Genomic DNA, 19,877 nt, shown 5'->3' on the forward strand with positions numbered 1-19,877 from the left:
GGTCTCTTTCCCTGCCAGGCTGTGTCTCGGCTGCTTTTATCCCCATCAAGCCCTTTGAGGGGCAGGAGCAGGGCGACGGGGTGGCTCTCGAGGTCGAAGAATTTGTGCCCGAGGTCGCAAAGTACTGCTGCCCGTTCACCACCTACAGAAACCGGCTCTACGTCTACCCTTTGCATCTGAAGTACGACAGCCAGAAGGCCTTTGCCAAGGTGGGTAGGGAGTCCCCATGTGGCAGAGGCCCACAGGAGCTGGGGGAGCTCCCTTGTTGCACAGGCGGTGGCTGGGGATTCTGGGGCCTGGCAGGTTAGAACTCAGCAGAAACAAGAGACTCCGGAGTGGGGGGGGGAGAGGAGATGGGTTCCCCCTTTGTGCTGAGGCAGGGCTTAATTCAGTGATGGCTTGTTAAGCTATAGAGGCCTGGTTCACACATAATAGAAGGCTATAAAGCAGGGGGTACAACAGCTGCCTTCAGGTACTGATTGCATTCACACACAATCCAGCAAACTACATTAGGGCCTGAGTTGCACAGCAGCTACAGCGTGACTGTAGGTCTTGGCAGGTGTGAACCTAGCCATCGCAGTTCATTAAATGTGGCTTTTCTTGTTGGCGATCGCTCGTAGCCGAGTAAGATCGTCTTCCGGGATTAAAATCTTAGCAGTGGATCCGTAAGTGGCTGTAAAGGCCAATTTTGGATCCGCACAACCTCCCACAATGAGGGCACACGTTTCCAGGTGGAAGACGGTCACGGTGAGGATTTGCTTGACGTGCCTTCCTCTTGGCTGGCTTCTCCCTTTCGCCCTGTGCTCCTGCTTCTTCAAAGTCCGTAGCGCCTTTAATAAGGGCTGGCCTCCAATTTAAACGCTCATGAGTTAGGACTTCCCAGTTCTCAGTGCTGATATTAAACTTTTTAAAATTAGCTTTGAGAACTGTGGCTTATTTCCTTATTCACAATGCTAGTAAGCCTCTCTGTTGGAAGCCAACTCTGAGCAGTGTATAGGTAGTCCTCATTTAATGACCACAATTGGGACCAGAATTTTGGTTGCTAAGCAAAGCAGTCATTAAGCGAATCCAACCTGATTTTACAACCTTTTTTGTGGCGGTTCTTAAGTGAATCACCACGGGCATTGAGTGAACCACATGGGCATTAAGCAAATCACGCGGTTCCCCATTGATTTTGCTTGCTAGAAGCTGGTGGAGGAGGTCGAAAATGATGATCATGTGACCACAGGATACTGTGATGGTCATAAATGCGAACCGGTTGCCAAGAGCCCAAATCATGATCATGTGACAGCAGGGGATGCTGGGATGGTTGTAAGTGTGATGACTGGTCATAAGTTGTTTTTTCCAGCACCGTTATAAGTCTGGTTTATAACCATATAAACAAATGGTTGTTAAGCGAGGACTACCTGTACAGTTCCCATCTTTGTAAATTCAGATTACAAGCAAACATAAACTTTAGTAATTAACCAGTGTAACGGAAAAAAAACAGGCATACCACCCTTGGGGAACCAACAGGAAAAGCCCCTTATCACCCAAGGGAGGAGTCAGAATTGCAACAGCAGCTCAGCCGGTTTTCCTAAGCGAATCAAGTCTTAGTGCAACGTGTGAACCGAGCCAATGGCTTGCGTAGTGACTGAGAGAGAAATCCGTTCCACTTGGGGAGAAAGGAAGGTCACGACTGCTCCGAGCAAGAAACTTTCTGAACGTTCCCTTGTCCCCGCTGTTGGTCGCTCTTCCAGGCAAGGAACATCGCCATCCGGGTGGAATTCAAGGACTCTGACGAGGGAGACGCCAAGGCCTTGAAGGTACCCCAGGGCCGTGTGCAAGGAACAGGGTGGTCTTGCAAGAAGATGGCCCTGCTCCTCTGGCCTCTTTGGGCCTCCTGATGCTAAGGTGGAGATGGAGGGGCAGGTGGCCTCCTGGGGCCATGTGTCGAGCTCCTGGGACACCCTTCTCCTCATGCTGCCACCTGGGTCTCTTTCCGGAGACAGTTCCACCACTCCTCCTCCCCTATCCTCTGTGCTCCAACCTCTGGGCCAAGTCATGCTGCCAGATGAGTGATCTCCTTCCCCTTGGAAGGTCCTCTCCACCTGCCAGCCGACCTCTAGACATCGTGATTCGTGGGCTTCCTGACTTTTGCCAGTACTTGGCATGGAGGGAGCTGAAAGTTGTGGCAGGAGGCCCAACTGGGTCTCCGTTCCAGAGGGGGCGAAGACAGAAAGTCCCTCAGCCTCTCCAGGATTCCCACTAGAGGGAGCCAGTTGACCCTGGTTGGAGCTCTTCAAACCCCGGTTCCTGGAACTGTGAGACCTTTTCTGCCATCCTGGGGGTGGGATCCAGAGTGATGAGAGGCCTCCTTCTCAGGGCCTAATTCTGACAAGGGAACTGAGCAAGGGTGCAGAGGGAGTGAGGGAAGGAGTTTTGGTGGGTCCCAGGGTTGCACAAATAGAGAGTGGGTCCCTGTTGACCAAGCTGGTCTGCTGAGACTGGGAACGCCTTTCCAAAGCAGGCCTTTCCTGGACCCGCCACCTCAGTCTTGCAACCAGAGACCACAGGATTTGGTCCCTCTGTCTACAACGCGCATCCTTTACTCCTGAGCAGGAGCTCCCCTGCGGATCCAGACATTGCCCACAGGTTCTCCTCCAGTGGAGGAGATTGGAAGGAAGTCCAGGGCCCCAACCTGTAGACAATCATGCCTTTTGAGTCTTCTTCCTCTCAACCTCCCTGCATTCTTGATATGTCCTGCAGTGCTTCTACAGTAAACTTGGAGGACCTTTGTTCACCTCGCACGCCTACGCTTGTGTCTTGCACCACAACCAGAGCCCCGAGTTTTATGATGAGGTGAGGGGGAAAAAAAATCAGCCACCCCGTTGAAGCAGAGGCGGAGATGGTCCGTTCTGCTGAAGTTGCATGGAAATAAGGAGAACGCAATCTGAGCAGCCTTTGCAGAAATGAAGTTTGCTGAGGATCCTCCTCTTATTTTGGTTCTGACTCAGTGTTCCTGGCCACTTTAAGATGGGTGGACGTCAACTCCCAGAATTCCCCAGCCAGCCGTGCTGGCTGGGGAATTCTGGGAGTTGACGTCCACCCATCTTAAAGTGGCCAAGTCTGAAGAACACTTGCGTTGGATCAAATTTCACTTTCTCTTCTTGCCAAGATGTCTTTGAAGGTGAAGTGAAAACTTTCAGGGGATTGAGGATGGGTGTTGCACCAGAAGGGAAGAGGCTCCGATGGGCAGAATGAAATGCTGATCACCTTTAAAAAAATGAAATAACGTGAAATGTGCCTGGCGTGGGGGGATTCAGGCTCCCTTCTCCTCCTGTCGTGTAGATCAAAATCCAGCTTCCGATCCACCTCCACCAGAAGCACCACTTGCTGTTCACCTTCTACCACATCAGCTGCGAAATCAACACAAAGGGGACAGTGAAAAAGCAGGACGCCGTCGAGACCACAGGTACTGGGCAGGTGGAACCCAGAACGTCCTCCCTCCCCACCATCTGTGTTAGGCAGGACTGGGAATCCTAGAACCACAGAGGGACCCCAAGGAGCATCTAGTCCAGCCCTCTGCAAGGTGCAGGAAAACCTATTAATCCGTCCTCGAGAGCTCCTCTTCAAAATCTCCAGGAACGGGCCTGCGAGTCAGAGCCTTCGTTTCCCCACCTTGTAAAAATGAAGGTGGGCTCGTTGGTATGAGGCACAATTGTGAGCCATCTGATGGGGCTTTGCATCAGAAGGGGAAGATGAAACGTGCAGGAACCGCAACTGTGGTGTTCAGGGACGGAGGGGCTTCCATTGGTTGTTGGGAAAGGAATAGGACAGGGTCATCGGACCCCATCTTCCCCTTCAGGCTGAGACAGGGCATTAATTTGGTTTCCTCTCCTTTGGACGAGCGTTGCAGGCAGGCCTTGCCAGAAGGTATTTCGTTTTGGCTGCTTTGAACCACAGCGCAGCTGGTTGGCTTTCAGCTGAGCACGTGACGCGAACCTGGCCATGCGTTTCATAAACTGTGGCTTGGTGTGACAGAGGAACCCAACTCCTCTTCGTGTGAAGCCAGTTTGCTCAACTGCGCTTTGTCAACCAAGCCACGGTGTCTGGATTTGTGTAACCTACTAAGCCCAAATCCTCCAAACCCGTGTATGGCTTTGGGTGGTGCTTGAGCTCAACCTTCATCTTGGTCTTAAAGCTTGTTGTGGTTCTCCTCCTCCTGTAAGGACCTTGCTTTGCCTGCAGAGGGTCCAGCCTGTTTGGTTCGGGGGCGTCCCCACAAGAAAAATGCAGGGGCAGGTGAGGGGCCACAGTGTCACTGCCTGCCTCTGCCTCTGGTTTTTCTCCAAATCCAGCACTTGGACTTTTATCTTCCTAGCAAGCATGTGGTTGGCACTCAAGACGGCGCCCTGGGGTTTATCTGGCCCTAGCTTAGTGGGATGTGTGAATCTGGTTTTTCGATCCCTTCTAATGCAGCGCCTTCTTTTCTGCTGGGCCCCCTTGACGACGACGCCTCCTCCTTCCCAGCCTTTTAAGTCCTCCTTGGCTCCCCTGGGGTTAAAGGGGCTTTTCCCCCCTTCCAGCACCATCCAAGGGAGCCTCAGGTTGTGTAATACCCTTTAGGCTTTGCAGGGGTGTCTGCAGGGAGGGAGGGGCGTCAAGAAGGCCAAGATGCTGGCCACAGCCCTACCTATGTAAGGACCGTGGATGTGAAAAAGGAGCAGTTTTGATCATACGTTCATGGCTGCCATATTGACACCCCCTCCCTGCAAAAACCCCTTTGCCTCCCATTTCCTTAAAGGGACTGGTATTGATTAGGAACAGACAGAGGGGTGGGATCGGTAGTGGGGCAGCCGACTTCATGCTGTGGTTTTCGATCAACTCGAGGATGGGTGGAAGACCTTGCAACTCAGCCGTGGGGAAGGGCCTGAGGTGGTTGGAGAAGCAACGTAGGAAGCCTCCTCAGAAATCGGTGGCTGTGATTGTGCCACGCTTCAGCTCAGGCCGGACAGAACCAGGGTTCATGGAGCAGCCCAGCTGCCGGGGTCCCTAAATGAACAGCACAGGCTGGGCACACACGACCCCCTGAATTTTCCTCTAGGATTTTAGTGTAATGTCCTTGCAGACTCAGCCAGGCTCTGCAGTCTGCCAAGTCAACCATCTGCAGCTCTTTGAAGCTCTGGCACCTGCCGCTTTCGAGGCCTTTGCTGAGCCCGCGGCGTCTCCTGCTGTTCCCACAGTCGGCTTCGCCTGGCTCCCTTTGCTGAAAGATGGGCTGATCACCACCTCCGAGCAGCACCTCCCTGTCTCGGCCCACCTGCCAGCTGGCTACCTGAGCGCCGGAGATCCCGAGGCACGAAAGGTAAGGCAGCTCTGAGATGGATTTGGCATAAGGAGGGCAACACACCTGTGTGCTTGCATGCACAACGCTTCATTTGTCACCCACCAACCAGTTGCCAAGCAAACCCAGAAAAGTTGCACCTAACCAGGCCAGTATCTCAGAGTTTCTTTTCTTAATGAAATGCCAACTCCGCTGTCATTCCTGTTTCAAATGCCCACAGAGGGGTGCCTTTCCCCCAGTTCCTTGAAAACTGCATTTGTGCAAACAAGATGTGCTCTGCAAAACCCACAAAGAACTGGCAGGCTTTGTTTGGCTTGTTCTGGTGGCAATAATGACAACTTCTTGGCTGTAGAATTTGAGGAACTGGGGTTTTTGTACCCTCTGAACCCCTCTTCTTTCTACGTAAGACAGAAATGTTCTCTCCCTCTTTCTCCCTGGCGTGTGCCGATTTCTGGGTTCAACTTAAATGGCCTTTTGCATCCCCAGCTGGGCTGAACTGCCTTGCCAGGTAGCCCAAGCTGGTTTAGGCAATGTACAAGCTGCAAAAAAAAATGCCTCTTCCTTCTTTCCGGTCTCCAGCCAAGTATCGAGATTAAATGGGTGGATGGAGCCAAGGCGCTTTTCAAGCTGAGACTGCACTTAGAGTCCACCATATATACCCAGGTATGTGGAACGAGGAGCTGCCTTTAAAAGGGCCCTTTTGCAACCCCAGGAAGAATAAGTCTTCCAAACAAGGCAACGGTGACGCTTCCTCCCCCGTGCTGCTGGGGTTCCTCGGGGAAAAAACCACGCAGCCTGCTTTTCTGCTGCACGTGAATGACCCAGGTCAGCACGGAGCTGTTTTGCACAGGCCTGGAGGAGAAGACAGCCCCGAGGTCAGAGTGTGGTAAGTTCAGGCGGGTCACGCTGTTGCTCCTAAGGATGGTGCTCTGTGATTTCAGGACCGTCACCTCCATAAATTTTTCCAGTATTGCCAGGCGATTCAGAGTGGTGCCAAAGAAGCCCCAGGAGAACTTGTGAAATATCTGAAGGTGAGCTGAGTTTGGAGCAGGCGGGTCTTTCAGGGGAATCTCTTGGGGACAGGCTACAGCCCACTCCCCAAAAGGAAATCCTGCCTGTGGAAAGCAGGCAGGGTTTTGTGCCTTTACCTCGATTTCAGGCCCTGTTCTCAGCATCCCAGGCCCGTAAGGATACGCCCTTGTTTGTTTATCTGAATTTCTGAAATGGATTTGGATTTTATTTATCGCTGATACAGTGTACTGGTATGTGGGAATGACCTTGAGAGATACTGCCTAGCAAATGATCAGATAAAAGAGGGAGCAGCCCACAGCTGCACAATGGGAAGAGAAAGAAACTTAGGAAGGATCTGCCCGAGTCGATCAGGCTGTAAAAAGAGACGGCGGGAGAGTTGCACTTTCAGACTTGCAAGATGGCTTGGGGAATTCTGGGAGTTGACGTCCACATGTCTGAAAGTTGCCAAGTTTGAGAAACCCTGCAGTAAGCCATCTGTACCCAGTGTGCCGGAGGTCTGAATTAATCCCTTCCATCTTACCTGCGGAGAAACCGCCAGCAGCTAAGCAGCGGGCCCCGTGGAACCGCCCAGCCCTGATACGGAAGGGAACGCCGGGCCACCTGGATCCTCCCTTGGCAGTTCTTCCTGTCCTTTTCTGCCATGTGGGTGGACGAGTCGGATTCACCCTCTGAAACGTGGTGGGGCTTTTCAGCCCTGCTCGTAATGTTCTTTCCCACCCCACGTCCGCATCAGCTTCCAGCGATGGAGTCCTGGAGAAGAAGAGGCGCTTCAGCCACCAAATCCGTCTCCCTACCCAAGGCAGGAATTCAGATTAAAGCCTCCTGAAAAGTCACTGCCCAGCCGTTCCTTGGCCACGTGCAATGAAGCGGGGCTGGCTGCGCCTCTCCGGGTGGCCGGTGCCGCCATTCAGCTGCTCTTCCTCATAGGGGGCTTTTTTCTAGCACTCAGCTGGAATCTGCCTTTATAGACCTTCAACCTATCGTTTTATTATCTGGTACTGCGACTTTGCATGCAGCCTTTAGAAGAGTTTTGAAGTTGTGTCTCCCATTTGTTTTGGGGGGGGGGTAGATTTTTTTATCCCACCTTTATTATTTTTGTAAGTAACTCAAGGTGGGGAACATACCTGATACTCCTTCCTTCCTTCCTTCCTTCCTTCCTTCCTTCCTTCCTTCCTTCCTTCCATCCATCCATCCATCCATCCATCCCACCTTTATTATTTTTACAAATAACTCAAGGCAGCGAACATACCTCGTACTCCTTCCTCCTCCTATTTTCCCCACAACAACCACCCTGTGAGGTGGGTTGGGCTGAGAGAGAGCGACTGGCCCCAGGCCTCCCAGCCGGCTTCCCTTTAATAAATCCAATTCTCAAGCCCTTTTCCTCAGTGTGCGTGCATGGGTGCACATAGGTTTTATTGCAGTCAGTGCAAGGAACATAAATACAGAGGCACTCCGCAAACAACACAACAAATAAAATGTTCATTATCAGAGTAGAAAATATGAAGACCGTATGGGCTGTATTAAATATATCACCTGGCCAAAGCCTGAAGTCAGTTGTTGTCATGAACCAAAATAAAACTCGAGTGTGCTTTCACGGAGCCTATTTTCCTTCACACATGCCTTTTTCTGTGCAGTTCTGTGTATCAGAAAACTGCATCACTAAGGGGGGAAAAATTCAAAACCCTGGACTAGTTGCAGCAGCAGTCTTTATTGCCGTCATTAACCAGCACAAGGAATTTAGTATTCAAATATCGAAAATATCCAAAACAAAAAAAAAACCTTGACAGTATCAGGGTAATTAGGAAAAGTACATAATTTTGGCTAAAAGACAGTATTAAATCAAAATATGCCAAGGGGCTTGCTCAGGGTTCACACATACAACAACAGCAACAGAAAAAGATTAACAATCTGAGTAATATGAACTTTATATTAGTAATATAATATGCAAATACATATATATACACATACCTATCTATCTACATATACATACATGCAGATTTGTAAATAAAACAGGATTAATTGCATTCCAGTTCAGGTATTAATTGGGAAGTGCAAATGCGGTCGTCTTTGTGAAAGCAAGGGCCAAACCGAGCTGCCCGTCGCTAGATCTTGCTCGGTGCACCACCTGGAAGTCCCAGTGTGCATTTTTCTTTCAGTGTTTGCACGCCATGGAGATCCAGGTCACGATACAGTTTCTGCCTGTGATTCTCACGCAACTCTTCAGAGTGCTCACCAGCCACCCACAGGAGGAGGAGGTTGCTGTCAACAGTACGATGTGAGTTTGGGCTGCAGACAAGGGACCTGTTTCAGGTTGATCTTTTCTCCCTTGGGAATGTTCTCCGCATGTTAGCGATCTAATCGGCACGGTGGCGTAACCGGGTCAGTCATAGAAGCTTATGGTAGCTTGAGGACACAGGGCTTTTCAGATGCCAATTTGTCCAGGGGTGTTTCCAAAAGAGTTGCTTGACAGGTAGTCCTCGCTTAATGACCACAATTGGGACCGGAATTTCGGTTGCTAAGCGAAGCAGTCATTAAGGAATCCAACCCGGTTTTATTACCTTTTCTGTGGCAGTCATTAAGCGAATCACCACTGGCATTAAGCAAACCATGTGGTCGTTAAGTGACTCATGTGGTTCCACATTGATTTTGGTTGCCAGAAGCTGGCTGGGAAGGTCAAAAACGGTGATCACGTGACCATGGTACATTGCAATGGTCGTAAGTGTGCGGATCGGCCACAAATTGGTTTTTTTCAGCACTGTCGTAAGTCTGAGCCATCACTAAACAAATGGTTGTTAAGTGAGGACTACCTGTATTGGAAAAACTGAGTAAGGACATTGAACTGAATGCAATACTTATGTGTTATCATTTTCTCTGAGTACATGTATAAATTTATTTAGCATCGTCAGTGAGCTTGACTCGTGAAAAAAGAGTGTTGTTCCTACCCCAGACAAGCCTCCAGTCTGCCATTTAGAAAGGCCAGGAAAGCAAATGGTGGTTATTCCAACTTTCCCTGTTTAGATAGGGGCTCAGTTACAGTTGGGAATGTGACTTCATGGACCAGATGATGTAGAAGCTGGAGGTGGAGAGAGACACATCACACAGGTTGTCCTGGAGGCAGTTCCGAAGAAATATATTGCAAATGCAAAAAATAAACAGGAAATCACGGTGTAATATGAGTAGAGTTTAGGTTTCAGCTCCTTTGTGTGATTCCATAATGACCAGGCAAAATGGCTACTCTTGAGTGAAACAGCTCAGGATGGGCAGGAACAAACAGGTGTCAATCCCGACAGAGCGACTCTCTACGTCAGCCAAGCCAGTCGGCCCCTGGTAGGAAAGGGAGGATCTATCGTGCACGGGGGGTTGCTCTTCTGTGCAACATGAGACATGCTCTCTTGCTGCCCTTCTTCTCGCCACCCTTTCCACAGGGTTCTTCTCCACATCGTCTCCAGATGCCACGAGGAAGGCCTTGACCACTATTTGCGGACCTTCATCAAGGTGAGTTGGGGAAAGGACTCTGTTCTGGGTTGTGCACCCTGCGCCTGGGGAGTCCACCGCTGACAGCACAAAATGTCCCTCCTCCCCCACAGTATTGCTTCCAGCCCGAGAAGCCCAGCAGGTCCCAGGCTAAGATGACACACGAAACCTTGGCAGTAGCCATTTCGACGATTCTCAAGCAGTCAGCAGATTTCTTGGCCATTAATAAGATGCTGAAGGTGAGACCAAGGACGGAAGGTAAAGTCCTTCAAATCCTTCAAGGCCACCTCTCCTCCACACAGAGTCTGAAGCCATCGAGCCAAGGGTGTTGAGAAAGGCTGCACACCGCTCATTGTGTGGCCTTCTCCACACCACGGTCTCCTCACCTCATTGCTTCCCCCTCTGTAAAGTGGGAGCAGGTGGGACTGGACCTGCCTGGCACACATCTCTCTTCTCTTCCTCTTGGTTCTAGTATTCATGGTTTTTCTTTGAAATTCTGGTGAAGTCGATGGCTCTGTATCTTCTGGATGAGAATAAGATTAAGGTAAAGGCAGAAGCAGACGGTGGTAAGCTTTTACGGACAAGCCACTTGGGCCTTGTGTGAATGAAAGGAGCTCGGGCCTCCCGGAGTTGTGGTGCTCCATTGCTGGAGGTTTTCAAGAAAAGATTGGACAACCGTTTGTCCGAGATGGTTTGAGGATTCCTGCCTTGGTCAGGGGGTTGAACTAGAAGACCTCCAAGGCCCCTTCCAACCCTGTGATTCTACAACTTCACGCCTTGCCTCTTCAGCTTCCCAGGCCACAGAGGTTCCCGGAGTCCTACGGCCACGCGCTGCATTCCTTGCTTCTCTCCATCATTCCACACGTGAACATTCGCTACAGCGAAATCCCAGAAGAGTCGAGAAATGCCAACTTCTCCTTGGCCAACTTCTTGAAGGTCCGTGTAGTCTTCTACTCCTCCTTTCCTCCCCTCCCCATCCTTGATTCACCAAAAAAACAAGAGGCAGGGTCATGCCGCTCATCCCGTTCAAATGGCGCAGCCGGCTGGCGTTGCAAACCGCTTCTAGGATTGAAACTCTGCAGATGGGAGCCCCCCAAATGCCGAAGGGTTACCCCACAACCCGCTCTGCTTGTGAATAGCGGTAATAAATAGCACTGATGCACGCCAGACGCACGCTCAGTCAACGTGGTACAGCAGGTTCATCTTCTGTCCGCTTCCACAGCGATGTTTGACGTTCATGGACCGAGGGTTCATCTTCAACTTGATCAATGACTACGTTTCTGGATTCAGTCCCAAAGACCCAAAGGTAAAATAAGAAGGTTCCTGGAGCGATGGCAGAAGATTGGAAGCAGGGGCGGTCCATTATAATGCTATTTTTGTCTCCTCCACATCCAGCTCTTAGCGGAGTACAAGTTTGAGTTTCTGCAGACAATCTGCAATCACGAACACTACGTTCCACTGAACTTGCCGATGAATTTTGCCAAACCCAAGTTTCAGCGAACGCAAGGTCTGTTTAACGCTCCATGACTCAGACACCCAGTAGGCTGTTACTAGCGAACTACTGATTATTTCTGTGATCTGTTTTTTAAGCCAATGCCTAAGAACTTAGGCCAGGAATCACTGTTTTAAAACTTCCTGAGAAATTCAGCAAAATCAGCAGATAGAATTTGCAGGATTTGGTAATGGCACAATTTTTAAAGTTAGGAGTTTATTTGACTGAAAGCAGAATGTGCCCATTGGGTACCATTGTAGTGCAAAACGGGTTAAACTTGAAGATAATACCTATTTTGAAAACCACTTTTTAAAATGTCTTTTCTACCCCCCAGCTTTTTATTAATTTTGAAACAGATCAAAAAGGTAAAGTATTCCTCAAACAGTTAAGATTGCGTATGTGGACATGCACACACCTGCACAGTGGAGCCCTTTCACTGCCATGTACAGAAGCACAAAGAATTGGCTGTGAAGATGGAATCACAGAAAAATCTGGGCCCCTGCAAAGGTTTATAGACGTGCCTCTTCTTGTGCCCATCAGTTGCTGCACACTATTTATGCCTTCCTACTGTAATGTTGCTGATTAAATTTTAATCTTTTCTGTCTCTCTTTGTGGCACATCAATTAGACCTCTTTTCTATGTCTCTGCAATGGTTTGCTAGATGGAGGGGGTAGAAATAAGGGCTGGAAGATGCTTTCTGCCAAATCAAATGCGCTTCAAATCAGCAAGTGTTTGGCCTCGGGAAGTATTCAGCAAGCCTGTTGCGATGCTTCCTAATCTAATACCCTGCATTTAGCACCCAAGACTACTTCTTTATCTGGACTTGCTTCTTAAACCAGCCTAGTTTAGCAGTTGCTTCCTGCGTTGTCCGGAATGGCGAGCAGACTAAGCTGAGGCAGCAGGCCGAGACATCTGCAAGCCTTCTCCTCCTAAACTTTCCGCACTGACGTTGCAAGATCTTAATCTGTTTATGCAGCTACAGTTTGCCAGGTCCAGAAGCAGTGAGATCTCGCCTCAGCAGTAAATTTTAGCTGACCAGTTGGAGTGTCTTAAAGAGTTGCTGTAAACAATCCGGGCCGCGGCTCTAAGATTCCTCTTTCGTTCTGGTAACGTTCAGATTCATCCCTCCTCCCTGCCCTCCTCCTCCTCCTTTCCCGGCCCCCCTGAGCTCCCCCCACCCCCAGCCTAGCAGGACCAAACAAATTAGCCAGTGGTGTTAGCCAGTTCTTCTGCATCCCCTTTCCCTTCCGTGATGGTTAGGGAGACTTCGTCACCAAGCCCTGGATGTCACCGTGAGCTTGGATAACATAAAAATGGAGCTTTTCAAACTTTTTCCGCCAGATGTAAACCTGGAATACAGCTTGACCGATGAGTACTGCCGCCACCACTTCTTGGTGGGTGTGCTCCTGCGAGAGACGTCTGCCGCCTTGAAAGACAACTCTGACATCCGATACTTGGCCATCAGCATCTTGAAAAGTCTCCTTATCAAACACGCCTTCGATAACAGATACCAGCATAAGGTAGAGTGACTTGGGGCAACGTTGACTCGCTTCGCAGAGTGCACTGAAGCGTGGCTTGCTTGGACTTGCCTGTGGGACGATGCACCATTGGCAGAGTTCACACGACACGCTAAGCCAAAACTAAACAAACCACATTATGGTTTAGCCCAGCATGTGAACCCAATTAGTGTGGCCACAGATATGGATTGGGTTCAGAATGACGTGGCAGGTTGTGTAATCTGTCCCTCCATCCTGCATCCTGAAGCATTCCTTCAGTCATTAGCCAATTTCCAGCCATCTTCTGGCTGTTGCGTCTTAGTCCTCCTTCCTAGAAAAAACACTGTTTCAAGAAATTCACAGTGAGGCATTCAGAATGGTGCCAACATGGATTTGGAGAGATCTTATCTGCCACCACCTGCAGTGGTATCCCATTCCTTCAAGGAAGAGGTCTTTTAAAATCCAACACGTGCCAGGCTCAGCAGCTCCTCTTCTTCAGCCTTCTAAAAGTAGCCCAGCTGGGTGGCAGCCAACTGCAGCGAGATGCTGAAATAAAGGCGCTGCGCAGCCCTGAGTCCGATTTGCGGAGCCATCCCCCGGCTGCGAGAGACAGTTCTTGGCCCCTTCGCGTGCATTTGATTGGCCTTGCCAAGCTGAAATTGTCCTGTGTGTTGTAAGTCACGGGATGTGCATTTATTGACTTTGCAAAACCTGGAATGGTTAATGACATGTAATTGGTGAACTTGGCTGATGAGGAGGACAAAATAATCAGGAAGTTGCATGCCATCTGAACCTTCTTTCTGCTCGATAGCTGCTTAGCCAACATCTGGCCTTCCACTTAGACCGTTGAACATCCTCTTCATTTGGTTCTTTAATGTTCCATGTGCTTTGGGATCCCTTATAAAATGCGTGACTACCAGAGTTGGGCGCTGGCCAAAACACAGCAATTGCAGGCCAGGCCAGCTCCCTTGAGGCTGCTCTGGCGCTCTGCAGTTCTGCACGTATCCAGCTCATCGTTCAGTGTGGCAGCTGAACTCCTGGGAACTTCTCCCAGCCCCCCTCCCCTTGCCCTGGTGCACACATTTAAAAGCACAGTTGTCCTTGGCTGGGAGTGCAGTGGGGATGCTGGTGAAATTACATTGGCTGAGAGTTAGGGAGGTGGAAGTGCTGGAAATCATCAGGGAGGTGCCAAGTGGCTAAAAATAAAATGGGTTGAGTCTTTTAAAATGGTATCTCTTCCTTGTTCTCTGTTTTAAGGTGAGCTGTTTTGTACAGTGCCCATTTTTCCTTATTATGTATTATTTTGTATTGTTACTGCTGCTATGCCAACCAGAAGGGGTTTGATGCTTTAAGTAAATAAAGGAGGCCTGGTTCAAGGTCTGCCATCAGCTGCGGTCCCTCTTCTCCAACCTCTCCTCAGCTGCCAATTTAGGGCTGTTGTGAGGATTAAAGGCAGCCCCACTTTGCAAGTTGCCCTGATCTTCTGGGATGAAAGACTTGAATGCAGGTATAAATTTCTAAAAATACTGGAAGAGAAGGGAATTGCATCTTCTTCTGGTTCTGAACTGAGAGACAGATGACCCAAGCAATGTCTAACTTCTCAGGCTAAAAATGGTTCAGGGTGCACCTGAGCATCTCGCCTTGTGGGTGCTAGAGCAGCAGTGAAGATGTTGGAATGGGGCTGGGGAGGCCCAGGATCCAGACCAGCCTCAGCCTTGGAGGTCCACAGGAGACTGGGGGGGGCAGCCTGCCTTAGGTGGTGGTGGGGGGGGAATCCTTGAGTCCCTGAAGGAAAGGCCAATAACGGTAAGAAGAACAACGGTGTACAGGTTTGCATCCAGAGGTGGAGGTAAAGTGCAGCTGCCGCAGCAAAGGGAAGTAATTGTGTCCTTCCTGTGGCTTTGTTGTTTATTCATTTAGTCACTTCCGACTCTTCATGACTTCATGGACCCACGCCAGAGCTTCCTGTCGGTCGTCAACACCCCCAGCTCCCCCAGGGACGAGTCCGTCACCTCTAGAATATCATCCATCCATCTTGCCCTTGGTCGGCCCCTCTTCCTTTTGCCTTCCACTCTCCCTAGCATCAGCATCTTCTCCAGGGTGTCCTGTCTTCTCATTATGTGGCCAAAGTATTTCAGTTTTGCCTTTAATATCATTCCCTCAAGTGAGCAGTCTGGCTTTATTTCCTGGAGGATGGACTGGTTGGATCTTCTTGCAGTCCAAGGCACTCTCAGAATTTTCCTCCAACACCACAGTTCAAAAGCATCGATCTTCCTTCTCTCAGCCTTCCTTATGGTCCAGCTCTCGCAGCCATATGTCACTACGGGGAACACCATTGCTTTAACTATGCGGACCTTTGTTGTCAGTGTGATGTCTCTGCTCTTAACTATTTTATCGAGATTTGTCATTGCTCTTCTTCCAAGGATTAAGCGTCTTCTGATTTCCTGACTGCAGTCAGCATCTGCAGTAATCTTCGCACCTAGAAATACAAAGTCTTTCACTGCTTCTACATTTTCTCCCTCTATTTGCCAGTTATCAATCAAGCTGGTTGCCATAATCTTGGTTTTTTTGAGGTTTAGCTGCAAGCCAGCTTTTGCACTTTCTTCTTTCACCTTCATCATAAGGCTCCTCAGTTCGCTTTCAGCCATCGAAGTGGTATCATCTGCATATCTGAGATTGTTAATGTTTCTTCCAGTGATTTTAACTCCAGCCTTGGATTCCTCAAGCCCAGCTTGTCGCATGATGTGTTCTGCATACAAGTTGAATAGGTAGGGTGAGAGTATACAGCCCTGCCGTACTCCTTTCCCAATCTTAAACCAGTCTGTTGTTCCATGGTCTGTTCTTACTGTTGCTACTTGGTCGTTATACAGATTCTTCAGGAGGCATACAAGATGACTTGGTATCCCCATACCACTAAGAACTTGCCACAATTTGTTATGGTCCACACAGTCAAAGGCTTTAGAATAGTCAATAAAACAGAAATAGATGTTTTTCTGAAACTCCCTGGCTTTTTCCATTATCCAGCGGATATTGGCAATTTGGTCTCTAGTTCCTCTGCCTTTTCTAAACCCAGCCTGTACATCTGGCAATTCTCGCTCCATGAACTGCTGAAGTCTACCTTGCAGGATCTTGAGCATTACCTTACTGGCATGTGAAATGAGTGCCACTGTTCGATAGTTTGAACATTCTTTAGTGTTTCCCTTTTTTGGTATGGGGATATAAGTTGATTTTTTCCAGTCTGATGGCCATTCTTGTGTTTTCCAAATTTGCTGGCATATAGCATGCATTACCTTGACAGCATCATCTTGCAAGATTTTGAACAGTTCAGCTGGGATGCCGTCGTCTCCTGTTGCCTTGTTATTAGCAATGCTTCTTGAGGCCCACTCAACCTCACTCTTCAGGATGTCTGGCTCTAGCTCACCAACCACACTGTCAAAGCTATCCCCGATATTGTTATCCTTCCTATACGGGTCTTCTGTATATTCTTGCCACCTTTTCTTGATCTCTTCTTCTTCTGTTAGGTCCTTGCCATCTTTGTTTTTGATCATACCCATTGTCATGAGTACTGATGGCGAGCTGGAAGGGGCCTCTATCCCGTGGGGAAAACGCATGCGTAGTACTGAGGAATTAAGCAGCCATTCAAAGAGACGCAGATCAGACCCGCCTTAACCTTTGTGGTTTATCTGTCTGGGTTTTTCCCACGCTTCTTCAGTTTGTTAGGATTGATGTCCTAACAGTCAGAAATCACGCTGAGGCGAGGAATAGGTCTCTAGTGTTTATTACTGCTACATAAAACAGAATCCTAACAAACTGAAGAAGCGTGGGAAAAACCCAGACAGATAAACCACAAAGGTTAAGGCGGGTCTGATCTGCGTCTCTTTGAATGGCTGCTTAATTCCTCAGTACTACGCATGCGTTTTCCCCACGGGATAGAGGCCCCTTCCAGCTCACCATCAGTACTCATGACACCCATTTTGGCCTGGAATTTACCTCTGATGTTTCTAATTTTCTGGAAGAGGTCTCTTGTCCTTCCTATTCTATTGTCTTCTTCCACTTCCACGCATTGCTTGTTTAAAAATAATTCCTTATCTCTTCTGGCTAACCTCTGGAATTTTGCATTTAATTGGGCATATCTCCCCCTATCACTGTTGCCTTTTGCTTTCCTTCTTTCTTGGGCTACTTCTAGTGTCTCAGCAGACAGCCATTTTGCCTTCTTGGTTTTCTCTTTCTTTGGGATGTATTTTGTTGCCGCCTCCTGAACAATGTTGCGGACTTCTGTCCATAGTTCTTCCGGGACCCTATCTACTAAGTCCAGTCCCTTAAATCTATTCTTCACCTCCACTGCATATTCCTTAGGAATATTAGTGAGCTCATATCTAGCTGATCTGTGGGTCTTCCCTAATCTCTTTAGTCTGATCCTAAATTGTGCAAGAAGAAGTTCGTGATCTGAACTACAGTCAGCTCCAGGTGTTGTTTTTACCAACTGTATAGATGTCCACCCCCTTTGGCTGCAAAGGATGTAATCAATCTGATTTCGGTGTTGTCCATCTGGTGAAGTCCATGTATAAAGCCGTCTCTTAGGTTGTTGGAAGAGAGTTTGTTATGCAGAGTGAGTTGTCTTGGCAAAATCCTATCAGCCTATGTCCTGCTTTGTTTTGTTCTCCCAGGCCATGCTTACCTGTAATTCCAGGTGTCATTTGACTGCCCACCTTAGCATTCCAGTCTCCTGTGATGAAAATAACTGGCTAGAATGAGGAAAATCTCCACAGCAGATGTTTCTTTTGGCAGAAGAAGAGGGCCAGATCTCTCCCTCTTTGCTTCCTGTGACCCCATGGATTCAAAACGCCCCTTTCCTTTCACCACCCCTGTCTGGGGGTCTCACTTCATTTCTCCTCCTCTCTTGCAGAACCAGCAGGCCAAAATAGCCCAACTGTATTTACCTCTCGCTGGAATCCTTCTGGAAAATGTTCAGAGGCTGGCTGGCCCAGACAACTTGTACTCTTGCACAGCCATGTCCAGCTCTGTGAGTAATTCTGGAGCAGAGAGTTGCGTCTTTCCAGATGTGGGACAGGCTCTCTGGCTCAGTTCACACACAGAGCCTGCTGGGAGAGAGAACCCACAGGCTTTAGAAGAATGTGGCTCGTTGAATCATAAAGTTGGAAGGTGCCAGAGAGGTCGTCTAGTCCAGTGTTTCTCAAGCTCAGGAATTTTGAGCTGGGTGAACTCCAACTCTGGGAATTCTGGAAGTCCACACTAAGCTTTGTGGACTTCAACTCCCAGAATTCCCAGAGTTGGAGTTCCTGAGCCTGAGAAACACTGATCTAGTCCAACCCCTTGCTCAAGGCAAGATCCACTAGAGCAGTGTCTTTCAACCTTAGCAACTTTAAAGTGTGTGGACTTCAACTCCCAGAATTCCCCAGCCAGCTTTGAATTCCCCAGCCAGCCAGCTTTCCCAGAAAGAATTCTGAATTCTTCCCCTGAATTGCATCTCTGTTGCAAGCAGTCACAACCTGGGGCGGCGGATGCCGGTCGAGCACAGGAGTGCTAGCCAGTTGCACACAGGCAAGAGCAGGCTGAGATTTGGGAAACTTCTGCATTCCAACGAGCCAGGCTGCACGTGGAGGAACTTTCTAAAATATATGTTGGAGTGGGGCCCCACTTTATAACCCCTTCAAGGCCAAATCCCAAACGGAGCCGCTCAGACACAATGCCTGTCCTTTCCCTACACCATCTGTCACTCTCGTCTGAGATATCGCATAGGTGATATTCGTGCATATCCTTACTCCTGGGTAACCGAGTTATGCTTTGCTTAATTAACCCAGCTTTCCAGGTGCACAGCGCACGCTGAACAAGCACCCAGCCACTCGGGGCGACTTTGAGCACTAGGCCAAGATGTGCCCGGCTAAGTTTAGGGTTTGCTAGCAGGGAATGTCCTAGGCCCAGTGCTGCAGAGTGAAGCATGCTCCTCCTCCTCCTCCTCCTCCTCTTCACCTTCACCTTCATCGCAAGCCAGTGGCCCGGGAGCACCCGGATGCCACCACAAGTCCATCAAATTAGGGGAAGGCTGTGAGCAGGACACGCTGCTCCCTCCTGGCTCCTGCCTCGTCACTTCTGCAGTCCAGCTGCTTCCGAAGACATTTCCTGATTTATTCATTGATTTAATCAATTTAAATAGTTCCAAATTTAACTTATTCGATCAGTCTAAATATTCAACCCATGGCATAGCTCCCCAGCCCCCAGAGGCAACATATTGCAGGATTTCCGGGCTGGATCCTCTTTCATTTATCCTCCTGACCTTGAATTTGAACCAAATTGCTCCCTTCTCTGAGCACTTTTCCTTTTTCCCGCTGCAGGCCTCCCGCAATGAGTTCACATGCAGCTTCGCATCACCTTCCAACCGGTCAAGCCTTGTTGTCGATAAAGACTCACGTAAGCAAAGCTGGGTCTGAACCTGCCCCGCTCCTTTTTAAAAAAAAATGCTTTTTAAAATAACGACAGAAAAAAAGAAAAAAAAACAAAATACACCAAGATACATACATTTGTAAAAAAAAAAAAAAAAATACGTAACCAGTGCTTAAAAAAATAAGAGAAATATAACAGACAGAAATAAAATAAAAATGTAATGTGTCATTACAACAATAAGCAATTACAATTCTATATATATTTATCTAATGCAATATATATGTGTTTGTGTGTGTGCGCGCATGCGTGTATTCATTTCTAATACAATTATGTAACCATCATGCTTTCCCCTCAACTACCGTGCGTTGTATAAAGGAGGTCCATATTTCGCTGTGTTTGCTGTACGCAAAGTCCGTGTCCGCCGGCAGTCCTCTCGCCGGTGGCAAATGTAACCAGGTCGTCAGTCCCCCGAGTGAACGGGGCCGCGCATTTAGCTTTCCAACGTTGCAGTATCAGCCTTTGGGCCAGTGAGGGCTCAGGGAATCCATTTATTTTGCCCTGTTGTCAAAGTCCGTGTACTAGGTATATAATTCAAAAGAATATGGTCCTCGGAAATTTTAGCTTTTGTTGCCCATTCACATTCATATGATCCTCT

At 48.8% G+C, this 19,877-nt stretch overlaps 1 protein-coding gene across 1 annotated transcript in view; it reads left to right on the forward strand.

Annotated features, from left to right (window-relative positions):
• DOCK11 (dedicator of cytokinesis 11) overlaps positions 1-19,877 on the forward strand; it is a 76,747-nt gene that overhangs the window by 23,359 nt on the left and 33,511 nt on the right. Inside the window, exons 18-34 of the mRNA XM_063313746.1 lie at positions 19-209; positions 1,740-1,805; positions 2,749-2,841; positions 3,331-3,454; positions 5,226-5,347; positions 5,906-5,989; positions 6,268-6,357; positions 8,515-8,633; positions 9,784-9,853; positions 9,946-10,071; positions 10,305-10,376; positions 10,622-10,768; positions 11,055-11,138; positions 11,228-11,339; positions 12,666-12,844; positions 17,727-17,843; positions 19,174-19,249. Coding sequence (XP_063169816.1) covers positions 19-209; positions 1,740-1,805; positions 2,749-2,841; positions 3,331-3,454; positions 5,226-5,347; positions 5,906-5,989; positions 6,268-6,357; positions 8,515-8,633; positions 9,784-9,853; positions 9,946-10,071; positions 10,305-10,376; positions 10,622-10,768; positions 11,055-11,138; positions 11,228-11,339; positions 12,666-12,844; positions 17,727-17,843; positions 19,174-19,249 — 1,872 coding nt within the window. The remainder of the gene's footprint in view (positions 1-18; positions 210-1,739; positions 1,806-2,748; positions 2,842-3,330; positions 3,455-5,225; positions 5,348-5,905; positions 5,990-6,267; positions 6,358-8,514; positions 8,634-9,783; positions 9,854-9,945; positions 10,072-10,304; positions 10,377-10,621; positions 10,769-11,054; positions 11,139-11,227; positions 11,340-12,665; positions 12,845-17,726; positions 17,844-19,173; positions 19,250-19,877) is intronic.

Source organism: Candoia aspera, chromosome 12 (assembly GCF_035149785.1).
Source record: "Candoia aspera isolate rCanAsp1 chromosome 12, rCanAsp1.hap2, whole genome shotgun sequence".
In the NCBI taxonomy this organism is placed as follows: domain Eukaryota; kingdom Metazoa; phylum Chordata; class Lepidosauria; order Squamata; family Boidae; genus Candoia; species Candoia aspera.